This window comes from Sebastes fasciatus, chromosome 12 (genome assembly GCF_043250625.1).
Source record: "Sebastes fasciatus isolate fSebFas1 chromosome 12, fSebFas1.pri, whole genome shotgun sequence".
NCBI lineage: Eukaryota > Metazoa > Chordata > Actinopteri > Perciformes > Sebastidae > Sebastes > Sebastes fasciatus.
The window spans coordinates 27,898,562-27,917,122 of record NC_133806.1 but is presented as its reverse complement, the minus strand read 5'-3'; the positions used below and the strand labels follow the sequence as shown (position 1 = coordinate 27,917,122).

Sequence of the window (18,561 nt, the reverse complement as noted above, 5' to 3'; positions counted from 1 at the left end):
CGCAATGAAAATCACTGCAGAGCTCACTCCTTTTTTTTTAATGGCTAAAATACGGTAATTAGTTGATACATCAGTGTCTGTCAGCAGATATATTACCACAATTGAAAAACACCACTGATAAGGAGATGCGCCATTAGTCTTCTCATTTACTTGACAAACTCTAACAGAGCCCAAGGCCTACACATTGTATTAGGTTCATGTAGTGACAACAAAATAATGAGTCTGAGAGACCGGCCTTGAGAACTGGCTTCTTGCTGCTGTGAGCAGAGGAAACAGCAGTGTGAAACAAGCTGCGCTCTGTGTGTTCAGACTGTATAGAAGAGGTAGACGCAGTCACAGTCATGACGTCACCCATCGGTTTGTGGACTGCCGTTTGAATGCTTGAGTTCGGCATTTTGACGGTTGCCATCTTGTTTTTTTGCAACCAGAAATGAGGCGAGAGGGTGGAGCTAAGTACAAGCAAACTCTGAATAAGACATTTTTTTAACTTTGATGAGCTGAAAACACACTGTGAAAGGGTTAAAGATCTAAGACGGAAACACGGACAACACCGCGGTAGCGACATGTCAATCACAAGGTAGCCACGCCCTAAAGCATCCCCTGCTTTATGATTTATTTGACTCTCAATGGGACCATCATTTACTAAATGAGTCCTCTTTTCTCAACACGATGAACAATTACTGTGTAACGTTTGTGGCCTTGGCATTGTCACCTTACAGCAATGCTTTAAAGGTTGCAGGTGGCTTGAAAAGTTCAGGTCATATATATATACTGTACTTTATATTCTTATGAACACTGATGGACACCACATACTGTTACTACATGTTGTTCTGCAAAACTGAGTATAATTTAGGTTAAGATTAGTGAGCACATAAGGCACAAAATATTTGACCTTTTTTACTTAAATGAAACACATTTTTTTTTTATATTTTGTACTTATTCATACAATCAAAAGCTTGTTTTTTTTTATTAATTGTTAACCGAGTTGTGAAAACAGTTGCAGTACCAAACCAGCATCCTTAAGGAATTTTGGGACATCAGACCAGTAAAATGGTGCAACAAGAGACAAGTCTCACAGTACGAAGAGATACATGATATAGCAATTTTGTAAAAATTATTTGATATTTTAAAAATTATTAACATTATTTGAGATGTTTTTCTAAATTATTTCTCAATGAAAATTGATCTTTAACCGCGAGGCATAATAAACAAACATGCCACAGTAATACGCTGAAGTTGGCTGCGAGCTACAATATAAATTTCTCCCAATCAACACCATTATTAACAACTGATGATGCAGTTATTGACAATACCTGTGAACTGCAGGATGGAAAATACTCATTAGCAGCTGATGCCACCTCAGAAGAGGTAGACGATTATACAGTATGTGTGAAAAATAAAGCGTACGCACGATAATTCAAACTGAATCGGAAGATAATTTCCACCTGCATTCTATCTATATCCTGATAATTACCAAAATACAGACGGCAAGGCCATTTATGCTGTGAAACTGATAATCAATTCATTGTTTTGTTCATGGTAACAATGCACATCCTCTTACACATGTGATTAGTAAAGGTGGCACTACCACACACTAACAGTTTATACAGAAATATTTCATTTGAAACTCTCACCTGGATGCAAACACTGTCAGCAGCAGTGTTGAGATGCAAGGTGTGAGGGATGATTTTTTTACACTAAAAAAAACAGCATCTCTTCTCTTCTTGTTTCGTACAGTAGCTCCTGTCCCACAGGACCTATTAGTCAATTACACCTGAGTGCTGCTGTTTAATATGGGCTGAAAACTTACCTGAGTTCCCAGCATCAAACACTTCCTGTGCTGTACATTCTTCCTGTGGTATACAGTAATGAGTGGAGCGGAGGTGTGCATGTGTGTGTGCATGTGTGTGTGTGTGTGTGTGTGTGTGTGTGTGTGTGTGTGTGTGTGTGTGTGTGTGTGTGTGTGTGTGTGTGACATTCAGGAAAAAAGGGAGGAATTATTCATTAGCTCTCCATTTCGCTCTTTCAGCCTCCCTCCTGATCCTCGTGTTCAACAACTCTGGGGCAAATGCAGAATTGCAAATTAGCTCCCGGAAAAAATCGAATTAATTGGCCATCCTCACAGGCTTCTTGTCAAAGTTTGGGCTGATGTGTCAACGATTCCCCCAGAACTCAGAACAGCACTGTGCAATATGGCATAAAACAACAACAACAACAACAACAACAAAGAAGCAGAGCAAAGCACACAAAAGTACCCTCTGCGTGTCAATTAATAGAGCACTTCAATCAGGGCGAAAACTTTCCGGGTTGACTTCTCCTAACCGCACAATAACTCACTCAACCAGGCAGCTGTCACTTCGCCCTCTCTGCAATTTCACAATCAGTCAGTCTCAAAATTAGAAGGCAACGCTCGCCTGTGGGGTTTTTCAGTGGCTCTCCAGTCAGAATAATGGCTTTACTGGGGCTCGTGAAAAATATCTTGCAACATAAATGAAATCAATTTCCATCCTTTAGTTCTCCCTGCAGCGGGGGGGTTTTCTAAATGATTGCTCCATTTGTTATGCCATCTATTGATTAAATACACACCCAGTGATTTGATCTTGCTCTATCAGGCAGTGAGTGCTGGAGTGGACCAGTGAACTGACCACATGTCATGTTATTCCATCTGTATTTAAAGATGCTCACTACTGTGCTGCATCACACAGCACCAGGATGGAGCAGAGAGCCACAGCTGCATCCAATATTTGTCTTAACACGCCATCTAGTGCTGCGTTAATGTATTACAAATGAACATTTTACAATGTTTTTTTTGCACATGTTGGACTCTTAAAAGGTCTTATTGATAGCATTTAAAAAATAATAATAATAATAATACATCCACGGTGCCTTAAAGTGGCAGTAGGCAGTACATTTTAGGCATTATTGGGCACAAATTCCATAAAAACCTTTCAGCATATTGTAATTCAAGTGTTCTGAGATAACTAGACTTCTGAGAAAGATTTGATGTCTTGAAAAAAGAACTTTGTGTTCGATACAGAACAGAAAGAGTAAAGTGATGCAGAGAAGAACAGCCACAGCTGTCCTTTTGTCTCATATAGATTCATAGTTTAATATAAAGAACACTTCATCATATATATATTTACAGTATTGCAGCATACTCAGCAACTCAAATTAAAGTTTTCATTTAACTTTTTGAGTTAATTACGTATTTTCAATTTTTTTTCAACCTAATTTGATACGGGTGTTTTTTTTTTTTTTTTAAATTTTGTATTTTGTGTGCTATGTGAGATTTTGAGGCCAAAATGTTACAGATTTTTTGCAATTTTGATGTGAAAACTGAACCAAAGCAATTATGTCAAGAATTAAAGTAAATGCCACTTAAAAGAATCTTTTTAAATATTATTTTTGGAAAATGTCTTCAATAAGGCCTCTAAAACAGTACACAGTAAGATTAAAAAAAGTTCCATTTATTTACAAAAATAGATATTTAAATACAAGTCTGAGTGTAAATAACTGTACAAATGAAGAGTCTATAAAGGCCTGAGCATCACAGCGGAGCCACAAACATGTCTGTGCACATGTCGCTGAGTACAACTTCATTTAAATCTAGTCTCATCATGGGTCCAGGTATTCTTATGTACATCCACAAATCTCTAAGAAGCAGGCCTGTGGTGTCCCTCCTGTCCGCTATCAGTGTGCAACATCAGCCGGTAGTTTTTGGGTACCATCCGTCCGATGGTCAGAGTATAGAGCGGTATTTACATGCAAACATGAGCCACACTGCACATGCGTTCTCGGGATAGGCAAACACACGAACACGGACCGCGAGCCTCACATGGTCGCCACGACAACACACGATCTCCTCACAGAACAGAGACCTGCACAGGAAGACACAGAGGATGGAATAAGATGTACTGCAAAGTCTTTTATAAAAAAAAAATAGGCATAATATACATAGGGAAGATTCTTTTTCCCTAAATAAAAATAGGTAAAATACATATATATTTATTATATTTCATATAAGCAGCAGGTAGTAGCCTATAGTACACAGTTTATTACTAGCTTTTACTAGTTAGCTGTTACCATGTGGGATGTAGCTTGATTGAGCATGCTAATGCTAACTGAGGAGTTTTAAGGCATCTATTTCCATTCATTCTTTATTGTAAAACATTTATTTTATAAAATGAATTGAAAATGATGGATCAAAAGCAAATTAAATGGCACCACTGTATAATACGAAAAAGTATAAGCTGCCCAGGTTTGATAGTTTTATCAAGTTTTCTTTTATCAAATAGATTTTTTAAATGTGTGAACAATCTCGGCCCAGCTGCACTTTGTCCATATGTCATAAAAATGAATACCAATAACCACTAGGGTATCAACAACTGGTCACTGCAAAGTGGCACGGGGTAAAACAACCTTCGGTCACTCATTTTTTTTAGTAAAAGGAATACATTTTTGGAACGCCCTACCAATGGAAATAAAAATACTCGAAAGTACCTTTTCCCATTAGTTAACTTGCTAGCTAACTCACCACATGGTACATTTCATATGGACGGTGAATTTAGAGCCAGATTTCAATCTATGATGTTAGTCTAATGTGAGTTGCCAGGAGCTCAGGGCACAGCTGAGCACTGTGTGTTCAATTCTGGCAGGATTGGTAACAGAAACATGTAATGGTATTGTGGGTCCCTGTAGAGAGATGATCTTCTCTCTCTCTAGGGAGGACTGAGTTCAGGATCTGCTGCGATACACTGCAGCTGGTACGGATTTGCTGCTGTAACGCCTGAGGTATAGTGCAAACAAAGTCTTCTCACAAGCAAAATGGATGGCTCTGCAGGCGACTTTCCAGAATTTGTTGAAATTTTCCCACGGCCTCTTTCACCGCTATCCATTACACAGTTCCCTGGATGGGGTCAACAATCTTATCTGACTGTTTCAGAGTTTTTTTCCCACTGTATTTTCACAGAGTCGTGCTATTTATAAAGTTCAGTTTGAGGAACTCTTAGGCTGTGTCTGCTCTAGCCATCATTTCCTTCTTTATTAGGCATGGATGCCACAAAACAAACCTGAAGTAGCGTTGAATATAAAGGCAGGATTAGGTGTGGAGTATACTGCTGCTGATTTTTTAAGCACACATTCCCCATGCTACCCACTAGCTCACCTGAGGCAGGTGGCAAAGGCTCTACGAGCGTTGCGGTGCAAGAAGTGGATGGGGAAGCCTTTGAAGGTGTGTCCGTCTGGCACCGCCCTCCTCACCGCGTCCTGGAACTCCTCGTTGCCACAGGAGACGCCGGTGCAGCGCTCCAGCTCGTAGGCCGATAGTGCCGAGGAGAGCAGGTAGGACAGGTGGTCGTCCCACACTGTCGCCAGCTCCAGGTCCTGGAGGAGAGAACGCCGTACAGCTCAGACATTGCTCAGTAAATCTCACAAAGACAAAAAAAACCTAACCTGTAATTGGTCGATGGCACTTAAAGGGTCACACGCATGCTTTGTCACTTCCCCCCCAGTGATATCTCACCATGCTATGAGTTATTTTTTACAGTCAATCGATTCAGTGCAATTCAATGCAATTCAGAATACAGTATAATATTATGTTAAAAATCGAAACTGCTTGACCCTGGTGTTTCATTTCATTATATAATTCCAAAATACACATCATGATTTTATTCAACTTAATCTCATTTTAAATATCATATTTTGTAATCTGAAATGGGATATTTGGGTTTCCAGATGTTGGACACATTTTAATAGAGCTGCACAATTAAACAAGATTTTATCGAAATGGCAATATCGCTTACTATGTACTAAATCGCAGGACGCGCAATATTTGTTAAAGGCAATATGTGTGTCAAAATACCATTTTAAATGAAATATTGTGTTGCTGCAGAGATGTCCTGATCCACACATCCTATTCTATATCTTTGTTTGGTACAGATCACTGCAAAAATCACACCATTATCATTTTAATAATGTTTTTCAATGAAAATGAGAATAATGCTTTGAAAATGATCATTCCCTCTAATATCGCAAATCATATCACAATTGCAATATCAGTCAAAATAATCACAATTAGCGATTCTTTTTTTCAAAATTGTTCAGCTCTACATTTTAACCACATTTCCAGAATATCTAATTTGAAGATGGTTACAGTCTCCTCATCGCTCCGCACAGATCTGATGTTTTCGTCTCTTGAGTTGAAGCTCAAGTTACAAATAAGTCACATGCTTCATGTACGTCATGATTTATTCACTCAGTCTGTTGCTATTGCACTTTGTCGCATTTTTTTTGTTTTTTTCCACCTCGGCCAAGCGTGAAAACTTGTTTTCCCCGAATTTCCACATTTCCACATTTCACTTTACAGGCTGACAACCATAGCTTTCACTGAACCCTCTCAGCAGCTTTCTTTCTCAGCACAGCCCCCCAGGTGACTTAGACATAACCTTTAACTCCCAAACTTTAAGGGTCCATATCTAGTCCAGCACTGTGTTTTACCTTTCTGTGCTCAGAAACCAGGTAGCGCATCTCCAGCTCCAGCTGGTTGCTGGCAGCAGCGGCATCCAGAGATGGGGCACAGAGTGGAGGCAGAGGGGGCAGAGAGGTGGTGGAGCCCGGGGCGCAAACAGACTTCAGAGCCTCTTCGCTCATCGCCTTCCACCGAGACTGATTCTGAAGGGAAAGGAGGAGGAAAATGCTCTTATCTAGGCTTACTTTTTCCCCTTCACACAAGAGAACCACTCCACTGTAGCCGCTGGGGGTTTGCTGCCTTCCTTCAGGGTAACATGACAGGACAGGAGCCACTGATGAATGGAACAGATTCAATTTCCCTGGCAAACCATCAAACCCACTGCTCTCTCCTCCAGGCTACCTGTGTCTGACTTCAAATCACCACTGTCCATTTCATTAGATCTTCTCTGGCTGCTTTAACATGCGGCGTAAATGAAGATTTTCATATCAAAACTCATTTCACCAAACCCTGTCCCTGACTATTAACACGATACCTGGCCAAACAAACAGATGTTACCACCATAATGACATTTCAGTGACACCTTTTCATCACTCAAAGTGCCATAATAATCAACAAATACAACAATGGATCATGAAATATAAGTAACATGTGTTTAATCTGTGGGGAAACTGTAAGGGACACCAGTCTCTTACCTGGAAGTCAAAGACACAAAGCACCACAGCATCGGAGGGCTGGCAGTTGGCCAGGAAGGTGTGGTGGTTGAAGACGCAGCCCACGGTGCGGTAGGGGGAGGAGGGTTTGGGCTGGGGGGCCAAGGGCGGGGCATCTGGGTCTATGGCCTGATGCAGGTATCTGACCAGACAACAAAATGATAGAAAATAAGTAGTATTATTACCCAATCTATTAAGGCTGCAGTGGGTAGAAATGGAGCAAATATGATTAGAAAAAGTTATTTTTATAAAACGGTCACTATATCCCAACAGTAGTGCATGAGACAGGTAATCTGAAAAAAATCATGTTCCTCTGTGTCCTCCGGTGCTCCTAACGGCATCTGCAGCATTTCTCAGAGCTGATCTTGAGTCTGCCGTCTATGAGCAGCTGTCAATCACTCGCGAACTCCGATCAAACGGTCAAACTAGGCAGCGCTGATCAAATATGAATTAATATTCTGTTACTGTAATGCCTATTTCTCACCTCAAATGTTTTCAGAAACATCTTGTAGTGTAGGGTTTAGCCGTAAAATGAGAAAGTTTGTGACCCGGCAGCCATATTGAGATCAGTTCAGGAAATATCAAGCACCGCCCACCAGCCGGAGCACAGCCAATAGGAACGCTCTCTCTCTCTGAAATGACCTGAGATTGGCCAAAGTCTCCCGTCACGGGCTAGATATTTTTAAAGGCTGAAAACAGAGCCATGAAGAGGTGCAGAAGTCTAGTTTTCTCTCAGAACACTTGAATTACAATATGCTGAAAGGTTATTATGGAATTTTTGCCCGATGATGCCAAAAATATATTGCCTACTGCCACTTTAAGTTACGCCACACCGGAAAAATTAAAGCCAAGTACTACCATGAAGTAAAAAAGTAATCTCTACAGGCTGGGACACAAATATGTTTAATAGACAAAAATATTTCCGAAGAAAAAAAAAAAAGCTCCTTAAAAACAACTGATAATCAGCTGTAATCAAATATCTGAATCAACAAAATAAATGAAATGAAGTCAATCTCCATTACAAGATAAGTGAGTTATGGCCTAAACAATAACTGATGGACAAAATCCCAGAACTGAGTAACCACAAAATGTAATCAGTTGTTTCTTGGCCCAGAGCCTGGCCACCACATTTCATGGAAACAGTATTCTGAGATATCCAGCTGACAAACACACAATGTCTGGCAAATGAGCTAACTGGGGCAAAAAGAAAAAAAATGCAGTGTAGTTCAAATGATTTCTTAGATTTCTTATAGAAAAACTCAAAATGTGAAATATTGGAGTTTTTCAAAGAAAATTTCCCTAAATATGCATCATTTGTTAGCATTTTGTTAAAAGGTATCCAACACATGAATATTAACAGGGGAGCAGTAAAAGCAGCTGTGTTACATAAATTCTCATCTGTCTGAAGAACGACAAAAATGTAAAAACCTGTGTGCCGTCAGACTCTCCCAGAAGGTGATGCTCCCATCAGTACCGCGGGTCAGGACCCAGGTGTGTGGCGTTCCCTTGGCTTTGGTGCCCACACACACGTACGCATCCAGGCCGAAGCCCAGCAGCAGGCTGCACAGCAGGGTGGCGTGGTCCTCACAGTCCCCCTGGGGAGGACGCACAGTGATGAGCATGAAATATGGAAAGTACAGTATATTATCAACGTCATGTTTAGAGCTCTCTTAACCTTAATAAAAGGACAATACATTTATTTTTTAACATTAAATGTCAGCTGTACTTCAAGAACAAAAGGATTCTTTTCCCCGGTTCAATTTAGTTCATGCAGCTCTTTGGAGCTGCTGACAGATTCCTCTAACCCTGTTATGACAAACAATGAGCCTCTAGCGAGCTCCATTCACAGAGGATCATGACATGTGGTTGATCTTTCAACTTAGATTATTTAGTTACACATATCTTATTCTCAAAGGTCGACAATTAATTTCTATTCTCTAAAAAGCCTCTGTGTTTCTTGGGTACGAAGCAAAAATGTACGATGGGTGTTACAGTATTAACATCTCGAAATATTATTATATTATTCTTGAAATATTCAGATTATATATCACAAATATTCTTGAAATATTACGACTTTATTGTCAAAATATAAAAACTTTTATCTCCAAATATTACGACTTTATTCCTGGAATATTCAAACTTTATTTCCCAAATATAGCGACTTTTATCTTGAAATATTACACCTTTATTTTCTAAATAACAACTTTTATTTTGAAATATTCAGCTCTTATTTTCAAATAATTGACCTATTCATACTGCCTATATTTAGACAGATTTGAAGAAATGCTTGTCTAATTCATCTTGTCACTACAACAGTCTGTTTAAACAGAAACACAATATCCTGTTTTCACCGCACTGTTAGCCTTTCTCAGAAGTGTTGAACATAGACAGGAACAGTCTGCTGGAGAGGAAATAAGCTCTGTAGTCATCAAATTGTCCATGGCAGTAAGCAACTCTTATTTCACTCGTACAACTTTTCCGGTAAAGAGGCCTGGGTTGAGCTGCTGCTGCTGTGTGCTGGCTGTGTGCTGGCTCGGGCTACGGGCAAGTCAGAATGATAGATGTTCCCCAGAAGTGCTAATATGGACGGCAGCATCGGAACAGGCTGGGGACTGATGAGGCTAAATTAATTTTCCCTGGAATGAAACTCATAAATCACAGCTGACAAGGGCCACTTTGTGAGAGTTGCGTTGTGTCTGTCTTGCCAGCCACTCACAGAGGAGAGGCAGGGAACATTTATCCTGTGGTGGTCTGGGGAAATTCCCCACTATCTAGCGGAGATGAAAATGCATCAGTCAGTCGACTCGGCACAAATCCTTCTTTCTCAGAAATGACACAATCAGCTTTGCTCAGAAATGGGAGTAAATGTAAGCTGAACCAAGCAGCTGAACCAAGTTTACTTGATGCTTTCTGACTCTTGGAGAAGCTTGAATGTCTCATCGCATTGGCCGATTTTAAACTAACTTTGAATCTATTTAGTGATGTCTGTGATTGTCTCTGATGCTGTATGTGCTTTTGTTACGTCTAGCTATGCTCTTTATATGTATATGTGCTTTTGTTGTCTGGTTATAGTTGTTGCATGCATTTGTCTTTTTGCTTTGTCTGGCTATGTTTGTCTTTCTTTCTCACAGCTGCACTCGGGTCTCTCTTGCAAGGTTTGCAAAAACATTTAGCACGTTTAACACGAGTGCACCCACTGAGTGCATGTTTCAAATGAGAGTCTACTGCTCATAACACTCTCAATCTGTCAAGTCAAATATGTGTCAGTGGTGGGAGAATATGCCGAGATACAATACATTTGACTCTGCGATCAGAATGAAATTACATGTATATCAGGTTGATCATCTGGTGTTTGCTAAAAACACAGAAGCAAAGAAAATAGGAAGTATTGTATGAATGAAAACCAAACTGACAGACTATTTGCAACTTTCTAAGGTCAGTAGAAGATGTAAAGGCCTGGATATGAATCAAAGAGTCTGCTGCTACTTCTGTAATGGTGACCGTTTGGGAAACGAGTATCACATTGAGTTTGAATGTTAGAATGTAAACACGATGAGTAAAAGGGAAAAGAGCTTGCCAAAGACTAGCCTGACAGTAGTGCATGAGACAGGTAATTTGAAAAAAATCATGTGCCTCTGTGTCCTCCGGTGTGCTCTGGTGCTTGCTCCTAATGGCCTCTGCAAGATGTCACAGACCGGAGGAAAACAACCAATCAAAGCCGATCTGGAGTCTGCCGTCTCTGAGCAGCTGTCAATCACTCACAAACTCTGATCAAACTAGGCAGCGCTGATCAAATATGAATCAATATTCTGTTACTGTAATGCCTATTTCTCTCCTCAAGTGTTTTCAGAAACATCTTGTAGTGTACTGTTTAGCTGTAAAATGAGAAAGTTTGTGACCCGGCAGCCACGTTGAGATCAGTTGAGGAAATACCAAGCAACGCCCACCAGCCGGAGCACAGCCAATAGGAACGCTTAATAGGAATGCTCTCTCTCTGAAATGACCTGATTTTTGAAAGCCTGAAAACAGAGCCATGAGGAGGTGCAGAAGTCTAGTTTTCTCTCAGAACACTTGAATTACAATATGCTGAAAGGTTATTATGGAATTTTTGCCCAATGATGCCAAAAACATTCTGCCTACTGCAGGTTTAACAGGAATTTTAGTATGAAAGACTATAAACCTGCCGCCGTCTCTGTCTTTGACAATACGGATCTAGCAGTACAGTAAGTGCATTGTCATCTGAAAAAATGAGTCCATCTCTCTGGTGGCTGCCAAGGCGCCGGCCAGTTCTCCTTACCTTCCCTCTACACAGGAAAGCCATCAGTGTGCACCACTGCTCCTGCTTGCCTCCTCCTCCCCCCACCACCGGGGCCTTCTCGAGGGCCAGCAGGCTGACGAAGCGGGCCGCCTGTCGAGGGCTCTCCAGAAGCCTGCCCGCCCGCAGGACACGCACGTACGAACACGCTGGCCTGTTGACGCCGTTCTCATCCTGCAGAGACACACTCAGACGTAACGGGACAGCTTGGAGCAGATATGGATTTGAGGATTTCAGGATTCAATACTCCCTAAACTGGTTAGGAATATGAGAAGTCCTCTCCCCAAACCACTAACTCACTAAACCAGTGTATGAGTGGCAAACAGCAAATGAATTAGGTTGTTCTGTGGAACTCCCTTATCAGTGTCTGTATGTAACCCAGTCCCTCTGCTATTCACTCCACAGGTCTAATAAAGATGATGGGAATAAAGGGGACATATCATGCTCATTTTCAGGTTCATACTTGTATTTTAGGTTTTTACTAGAGCATGTTTACATGCTTTAATGTTCAAAAAACATTATTTTTCCTCATACCGTCTGCATGAATATACCTGTATTCACCCTCTGTGTGTAACGCTCCGTTTTAGCGCCTGTCTCTTTAAGCCCCGCCTCCCGAAAAGCAGACCACCTCCACTCCCACTCCATGACGGAGTGAACTCTGTTTATAGTCACACTCACAGCTGAATGAAGCACCTTTCACTAAGGTATAAATACAGCGGCAAGCTTTGGGACAAACTACCCTCTCTCTGACAGAAACGTACGTCGTAACGTTTCGTAACCATGGTTTCGTATCGAGCGGAGAGGACGTGCAAAGGTTCACAATGTTAGGAATAAAAATAACATGCAATATACAGAGAAACAAACAAATAAAACTTACTCCCATGCTTCTGTGGTGGCATTTCTATTTTTTTGTAAACATCTTCTCGTTTTTTAACTCTGATGTTTATGACCTGCTTGGTTTTTGCAACAGTACCTGTAAATATACAACATTTTACAATCAAATGAACACGTCTACCATTTTCTAGACTAGACAAATACAATGTAACCGTAAGTTTGTTAAATATCTATTTAGTTTGAGTGGTACACTTGTACGCCGTTGCACGCGGCCAGTAAGTCAGCATCGATGTAGGCTCGCTGTTGGAGGGTTTTATAACGCACTTCCACTCCCCGCTGATTGGTTTGGGATGGAACTTAATATGGTGGATCCTCCACATGAACACACAAATGGAGTGGAAGTGGGTTGGGAGAAGGTGTAGGGGGTGGTTTGCCCAAGCTGTGGGCGATAATGAGCCTGCATGTGACGTAGGAAGGGGAGCCAAATCTGAAGGGCTTGTTGAATCACATGTTTTCTGATCTAGGCAGCCCACTAACAACTGACTGGGTCGTCTTATTTCACAGTTTGTGGGTTGGTAGGCTCTCCAGACACCCAAATGTATGTGCACAAGCACTGGAAAAGTGAGTTTTTCATGATATATCCCCTTTAAAGAAACTGCCTAGTTTAGGAATAAAAGTCCTTAAAAGTATGCAAAACGATGTCATATAAAGGTTTGTTTTTTTTCCTCCCCAACAAGTGAATTTAAACGAACCTGTGCAAAGATCTTGACCATTTTGGATTGGTGTGATTGACGTATCTCGAGGAACTCCCTCCACCACTGTTTGGCATAAACCAAGAAGAGCCTCTCCTTCTCCGCCGTCCTCTGCCTCTCCAGTGATTGCTGAATGAGAAGCACACAGTGACATCAGCTACCAAAAATAAAGCAATGATGCCTTCATATCAACTCTGAGGAAGATTGATTCTTAACAGCATTAATGGAATTCTAGTGTAATGATTCACTATTAGTTCATGCTTTATTCATGAACAATGAATCTGATGAATAAACACAGACAGAGAGATGAAGAGACTCCAGTGTGCTGACCTGTGTGCTGATGATGTCAGCGCTCAGAGTCTCTGTAAGAGGAGGATAGAGCTCCAGGTTGACAGTCAAAACACCAGCTGCGATTTTACATTCACTTCCTGTAAATACATGCCACATCACTTAGAGCTGGGAAGAGACAAAATTGCACATGTTTTTTCTAAAACCTTAGGAACAACATCATTAACGGGACAGGAAAGAAGAATTTTTTTTTTTTTTTTTTTTTACTTTTCTCTGATCTTTATTGTAAAATACTACAGATTGTACTTTTAGATTATTCAATGTTTTTCAAATGAAGAAATCTCAGACTTTTAGAGAGAAAAAATGGGTTGCAGGCAGACACTTCTTCAATTTAAAGTGGCATTCATTCATTCAAAGCCTATCGCTCCTTTTTGTGGAGCATAGGCCGTTGACCACAGTCCGCCAGAGTCTTTTGTATTTAAAGTGGCAGTAGGCAGTATATTTTTGGCGTCATTGGGCAAAAATTCCAAAATAACCTTTCAGCATATTGTAATTCAAGTGTTCTGAGAGATAACTAGACTTCTACACCTCCTCATGGCTGTTTTCAGGCTTTAAAAAATCTATTGTGATGGGAGATTTTTGGCCAATCACAGGTCATTTCAGAGAGAGAGAACGTTCCTATTGGCTGTGCTCCGGCTGATGGGCGGTGCTTGGTATTTCCAAGACTGCTGGGTCACAAACTTTCTCATTTTATAGCTACACAGTACACTACAAGATGTTTCTGAAAACATTTGTGGAGAGAAATAGGCATTTCTGTAACAGATATTGATTCATATTTGATCAGCGCTGCCTAGTTTGACCGCTTGATCGGAGTTTGCGAGTGATTGACAGCTGCTCAGAGACGGCGGCTGGATGGCAGACTCCAGCTCGGCTCTGATTGGTTGTTTTCCTCCAGTCTGTCTCTACTCTACTTTACCAGTGAACTGCATTAATCATTCTTCACTCCTAGCCATAGAGATGTTACCTTATTAAAAAGAAATGCATTAATAATGCAGTATCACACTTTGACTTTTGTATTCACTGCAGCAGAATCCCCCTTCCTCATCCTCACCAACTCCCATCAGCTCCACAGCAAAGCAGGTCTTCCCACTAGGTGAGCCGAGGACTGTCCTCCAGTCCAGGAAGTAGGACGAGACCAGCGTCGTCTCGCTGGAGGTGTCCGTCTTGATCAGCACCAAGTGAACCGGGTCACACAAAGACAGCATGGTGGTCGCGTCTGCCATTTTGCTGCCTTCTCCTGCAGTTATAAAAGTAATTACAAACTCAGTAGAGATAATATATTAAGCAACATGAAGTCTGACAATAAGTTGGTCTGGCACCAACAGTGATAATGTACGCGTACCTGTGCCATCTCTGTGGATCTCTAAGAGGAAACCCTCCTTCAGGTCCGGTTCGCAGGCACAGGGCACTGGCTTGGAGCGAAACCTCTGGTTGCGGAAGTGCACGTAGAGCGTAAATGTAGAACACACCTGACCGGGTAAAGGCTCCGGCTCGTGGAGGTGCTCCAGAAAGGCCTTACCGCCGAGCACTTGGAGATACAGGTACCGCCTGGACGGGTCAATATTGGCTGAGAGAATGAAAAGAATGTTTTCACTTAACCGTTCTAACATTAACAAGGACAAATGGAGTGAAAGGAAATAGGTCATGCTATTATGTTAGTTTATTTGAGCTTGTAAAGGATGTTTCTTACTTTTTTTCAGCTGAATAATATTCTTGTCAACAAAGTGAGTAGCAGGCTTTGGAGGGGCTCCTGTTTCTGCAGTTGTGGGTACTTCCTACCAAAGCAGACCAACAGTCAGCTGGAGATTGAATTCATACAATCCATAAAATAGAGACATTCTAGTCTGCATCTGGGTACAAATTAGTATGACATTATTTAAAGAGGACCTATTATGCTCATTATCAGGTGCATACCGGCTGTGCTGCAGCACCTCTTTTCACCCTCTGTCTGAAAGCCCAGTCTGCTCTGATTGATCAGCTGGCCCACTTTGTTGTGATTGGTCAACCAAACCAAACTCTTCAGACTCCGCTCCAGCTCCGTTCTACATGTAATTAGCTTTGTTTGAGGGCACACCAAACTAGCCGCTCTGCATGTATTATGCAAATGTATTACTTGGTGACATCACCATGTTACAGAAGAAAAGGCGGGACTTCAATCAAGGCAATTCAGGAGCAGTGTTTCTGTAACTCCCTTTGGTGTGGACTTTGGACTTTGTATCTTTGCAGACCTTTAACATGCACAAAAACACTACATAACACACCAAAAGAAAGGGGAAAGCACAAAAGCATAATAGGGCCTCTTTAAGAAACTTATTCAGTTAGGAAGAGTCTATTTTCAATTGTGAATCTAATTAATCAAAGTGAACTGCTGTCAGCCTAATCATCAAGTATGTAAATGTGAAAATTGTGTGTTACGTGTTGGCCAACCTGAGTAAAGTGTAGGTCCTTCATCACATCATCGACGATGCCCCTACGCTGCAAAGCATGCAGGAAATCCGCCTCTGACAGAGAACGATGTGCCGGGCCTAGGTCATCCCTCACAGTCTCAGCCAGCACCTCTCGGATCTTCCCATGGATGTCCATCTGATAACCAAAAGAGACAGAATAAACACCACATTCACACCTAAACAAGAGTCACAAAGAGATATCTCAGAGCTCACCAATGTTCTTTGAGGTATCTGAATATCTTGTTCATACAGAATCCTTGTCATTTAAGGTTAATTGTGTATCTTTGGTTTTCCCCATCCCTCAGCAAATTCATGATTACCATTGACATCACATTGCCCCACTTTTGTGTTCTTCACTGTGTTGTGTAGGGAGAGTGGTGGTGATAGTGGTTTCATAGTGAACCAGTTACCTGGAAAAATCATACGGGACCAATACACTAATACTGACCGTTAACCTCTTTTACCTGACGAACCCGGCACCGGGTTCGGTGTGTTAAAACACTGCCTTTAAAAACTTCATAAAATGCTGTGGTGGACTTTTTTTTATCTAAGTTTTACTTGATCGTATTTCATTATTATAATAAAACTACTCCATTTGGAGTCAAAATTATACAATTTAGTTGTTTTTTATTGATTTTATACTGTGCACAATGGTAGAATGTGATGATGCACAGGGTAAATGTCATGGTCAAAGGCTCCATTATGTGCACATAGCCTCCTGTAGTGGATATCAGTAGTATTTTATGCCAGATTCCCTTTCAAGAGGTAGAAAACCCATTTTGCACACTTTGGGTATCCAAGTGGCCAAATGGAGAGTCCGCCTGGTCCTATCCTAAACTAATACCTTTGTAGTATCTCTGTGCTTTGTGTTATTTATATCTGCTTTGGCAGTTGTAGTCAAGGAGGTGCTGAATGAATTCAGTGGCATCTCTGTGCATGGCATCATTGCTATAATGGTGTTATCCACTGTCTAATCTAGAAAACATTTTAGGCCAGGATAAAATTGTACATTTTTCCTTTGGTTCATCACAATTTACTCAGGCATAGTAACAGTCACAATGTTACTGACACTGGGGATGAATTCTCTGAGGTCTTACCTATCCATAGAGACCAGGATCATGCATGTAGACCTGATAGTTGTGGAGGTATGAACAGTAATGAACAGTCTGCACAGACCTCTGTAGGCTAGACAGGCAAATCCTATTGGGGGTGTAACGTAATAGGAGGATAGCAGAGCAGTTAAAGTGCCCTAGCTTGGACATACCAACCGAATAAAATAATATACATATTATTTAGTACAGCCGAACTTAATAAAAGACGGAGTTTAGTGGTGCCAGATATTAAAATCTGATTTATCATGTGTGCAATGTTCTCAGTGAGCAAGTAGACATTCATTGCTATATGTTTGAATGGCATTTGGCGTACCAGTCTCTCTTCAAGTTCACACATAACTACTAAACCATGTATGTTAAAGATTACGGCACACAAAGGGATGTTGTTTAATAACGTGTAGAAATACTAAGCCGGTTGGTTTGCTCACCTTGAGCAGATGGTTGTGAATGATTTGCTTCAGCTCGGAAGCTTTCTCTGGAGGCAGAGACATTACAGGGACAGTTGATGAGTAGAAATAGCTAACTACGTTAGTGATCGGGTACTATCAGGAACGATAGACCCGTTTGAGCAATATTCGATCCTTGTAAACATCTGTCGTCTGTAACATAATCTAACTTTTTGTGTGACAGCCCTGGATGATCAGTGGATCATAGCAACAACTGCCAGTTTAAACTGTGGCGGAAAAGCAAGCGGGAATGCGGCTCTGCTGATGCCTGAATAAAAATGGTTGTGGTTTTCAACAATTATGTCCTAGAACGAAATAATATACGTCAAGTAGGATATCACTGACGAGGTGCTTTTTTATCCAGACGTTTAATTTAGTTTTAATTAATTTCGGTTGAAGAAATATTTGCCATTTTACTCAGGGATTGTGTTGGTTGCCCTATCGCCGTGTGATCTGCGACAACATAAATCCATGGCGACAACCAGCAAAGGACCCTTTTGTAGTCCACATTGTAGTGTTCTTTTAATATATCCATGGTGTGAACCTGTTACTCTTATTTCCATATATAACAGGTCCTCCTACATTGGAAAATGATTTATAAACATGATTTCAGCCTTCACAATGTTCAAATGTGAAATACTAGAGTAATCTTAAATATAAGAAAGTCTATGTTTATAGGTTGGAAGACTTCAAAACTAAATATAACTTGGATTGTTCTATTAGAAACTATATTAAGGTGACACAAAACATCCCAAGAATACTTGTTCAATTAATTAAAAACAATTTAAATGACACTCCAACGCCCAAATTACCAAGTCTAAACATAGATGATCTGGATTTTCAACACAAAAGATGCAAAAATACATTTCTGAGACAACCTTTGGTTAGAACAATGTATCCTGGTTTAACAAGGAGCACCATTGATCCCAGAAACTATACAAAAAAATGAAAATACTGGCTGGTAGAACAAAATACCTTAAATTAATACCTGTTCTTTGCTTGTGACACAACTCATAATTTATGGAAATCCGTGCATGATTGTCTGAGCAACAAATCCATAAATATAGACTCCTTCTCTTACAAAACGATCCAGTTTGGAGTTATCTTAAATATGAAGAACATCAAATT

General features: G+C 40.7%; 2 protein-coding genes across 3 annotated transcripts in view; one reads left to right on the top strand and one right to left on the bottom strand.

Moving 5' to 3' along the window:
- seh1l (SEH1-like (S. cerevisiae)) overlaps positions 1-18,561 on the top strand; it is a 256,464-nt gene that overhangs the window by 217,037 nt on the left and 20,866 nt on the right. The window lies entirely within an intron of this gene.
- Positions 3,449-17,638, bottom strand: cep76 (centrosomal protein 76). Of its 2 annotated transcripts, none has more exons than XM_074654529.1 (13): positions 17,416-17,638; positions 15,856-16,011; positions 15,119-15,203; positions 14,771-14,995; positions 14,480-14,665; positions 13,411-13,508; positions 13,081-13,209; positions 11,477-11,668; positions 8,608-8,774; positions 7,162-7,321; positions 6,496-6,669; positions 5,165-5,382; positions 3,449-3,878 (listed from the first exon to the last, which is right to left on the bottom strand). In XM_074654529.1, exons 1-13 carry the CDS (start codon positions 17,476-17,478, stop codon positions 3,740-3,742), a joined length of 1,992 nt encoding a protein of 663 aa, XP_074510630.1. In that variant the 5' UTR covers positions 17,479-17,638; the 3' UTR covers positions 3,449-3,739. The 2 variants fall into 2 exon arrangements, with proteins under 2 accessions (XP_074510630.1, XP_074510631.1); XM_074654530.1 differs by lacking the exon at positions 17,416-17,638 and adding an exon at positions 16,089-16,154.

Bases quoted from the DNA above. Each gene is read 5' to 3' on its own strand.
- cep76 (XM_074654529.1), bottom strand. From the start codon at position 17,478: ATGTCTCTGCCTCCAGAGAAAGCTTCCGAGCTGAAGCAAATCATTCAC. The intron at 6,670-7,161 runs GTAAGAGACTGG...CTTTCCCTTCAG, and splicing joins TTTGTGTCTTTGACTTCCAG to AATCAGTCTCGGTGGAAGGC. The intron at 5,383-6,495 runs GTAAAACACAGT...TCTCTCCTCCAG, and splicing joins TGGTTTCTGAGCACAGAAAG to GACCTGGAGCTGGCGACAGT.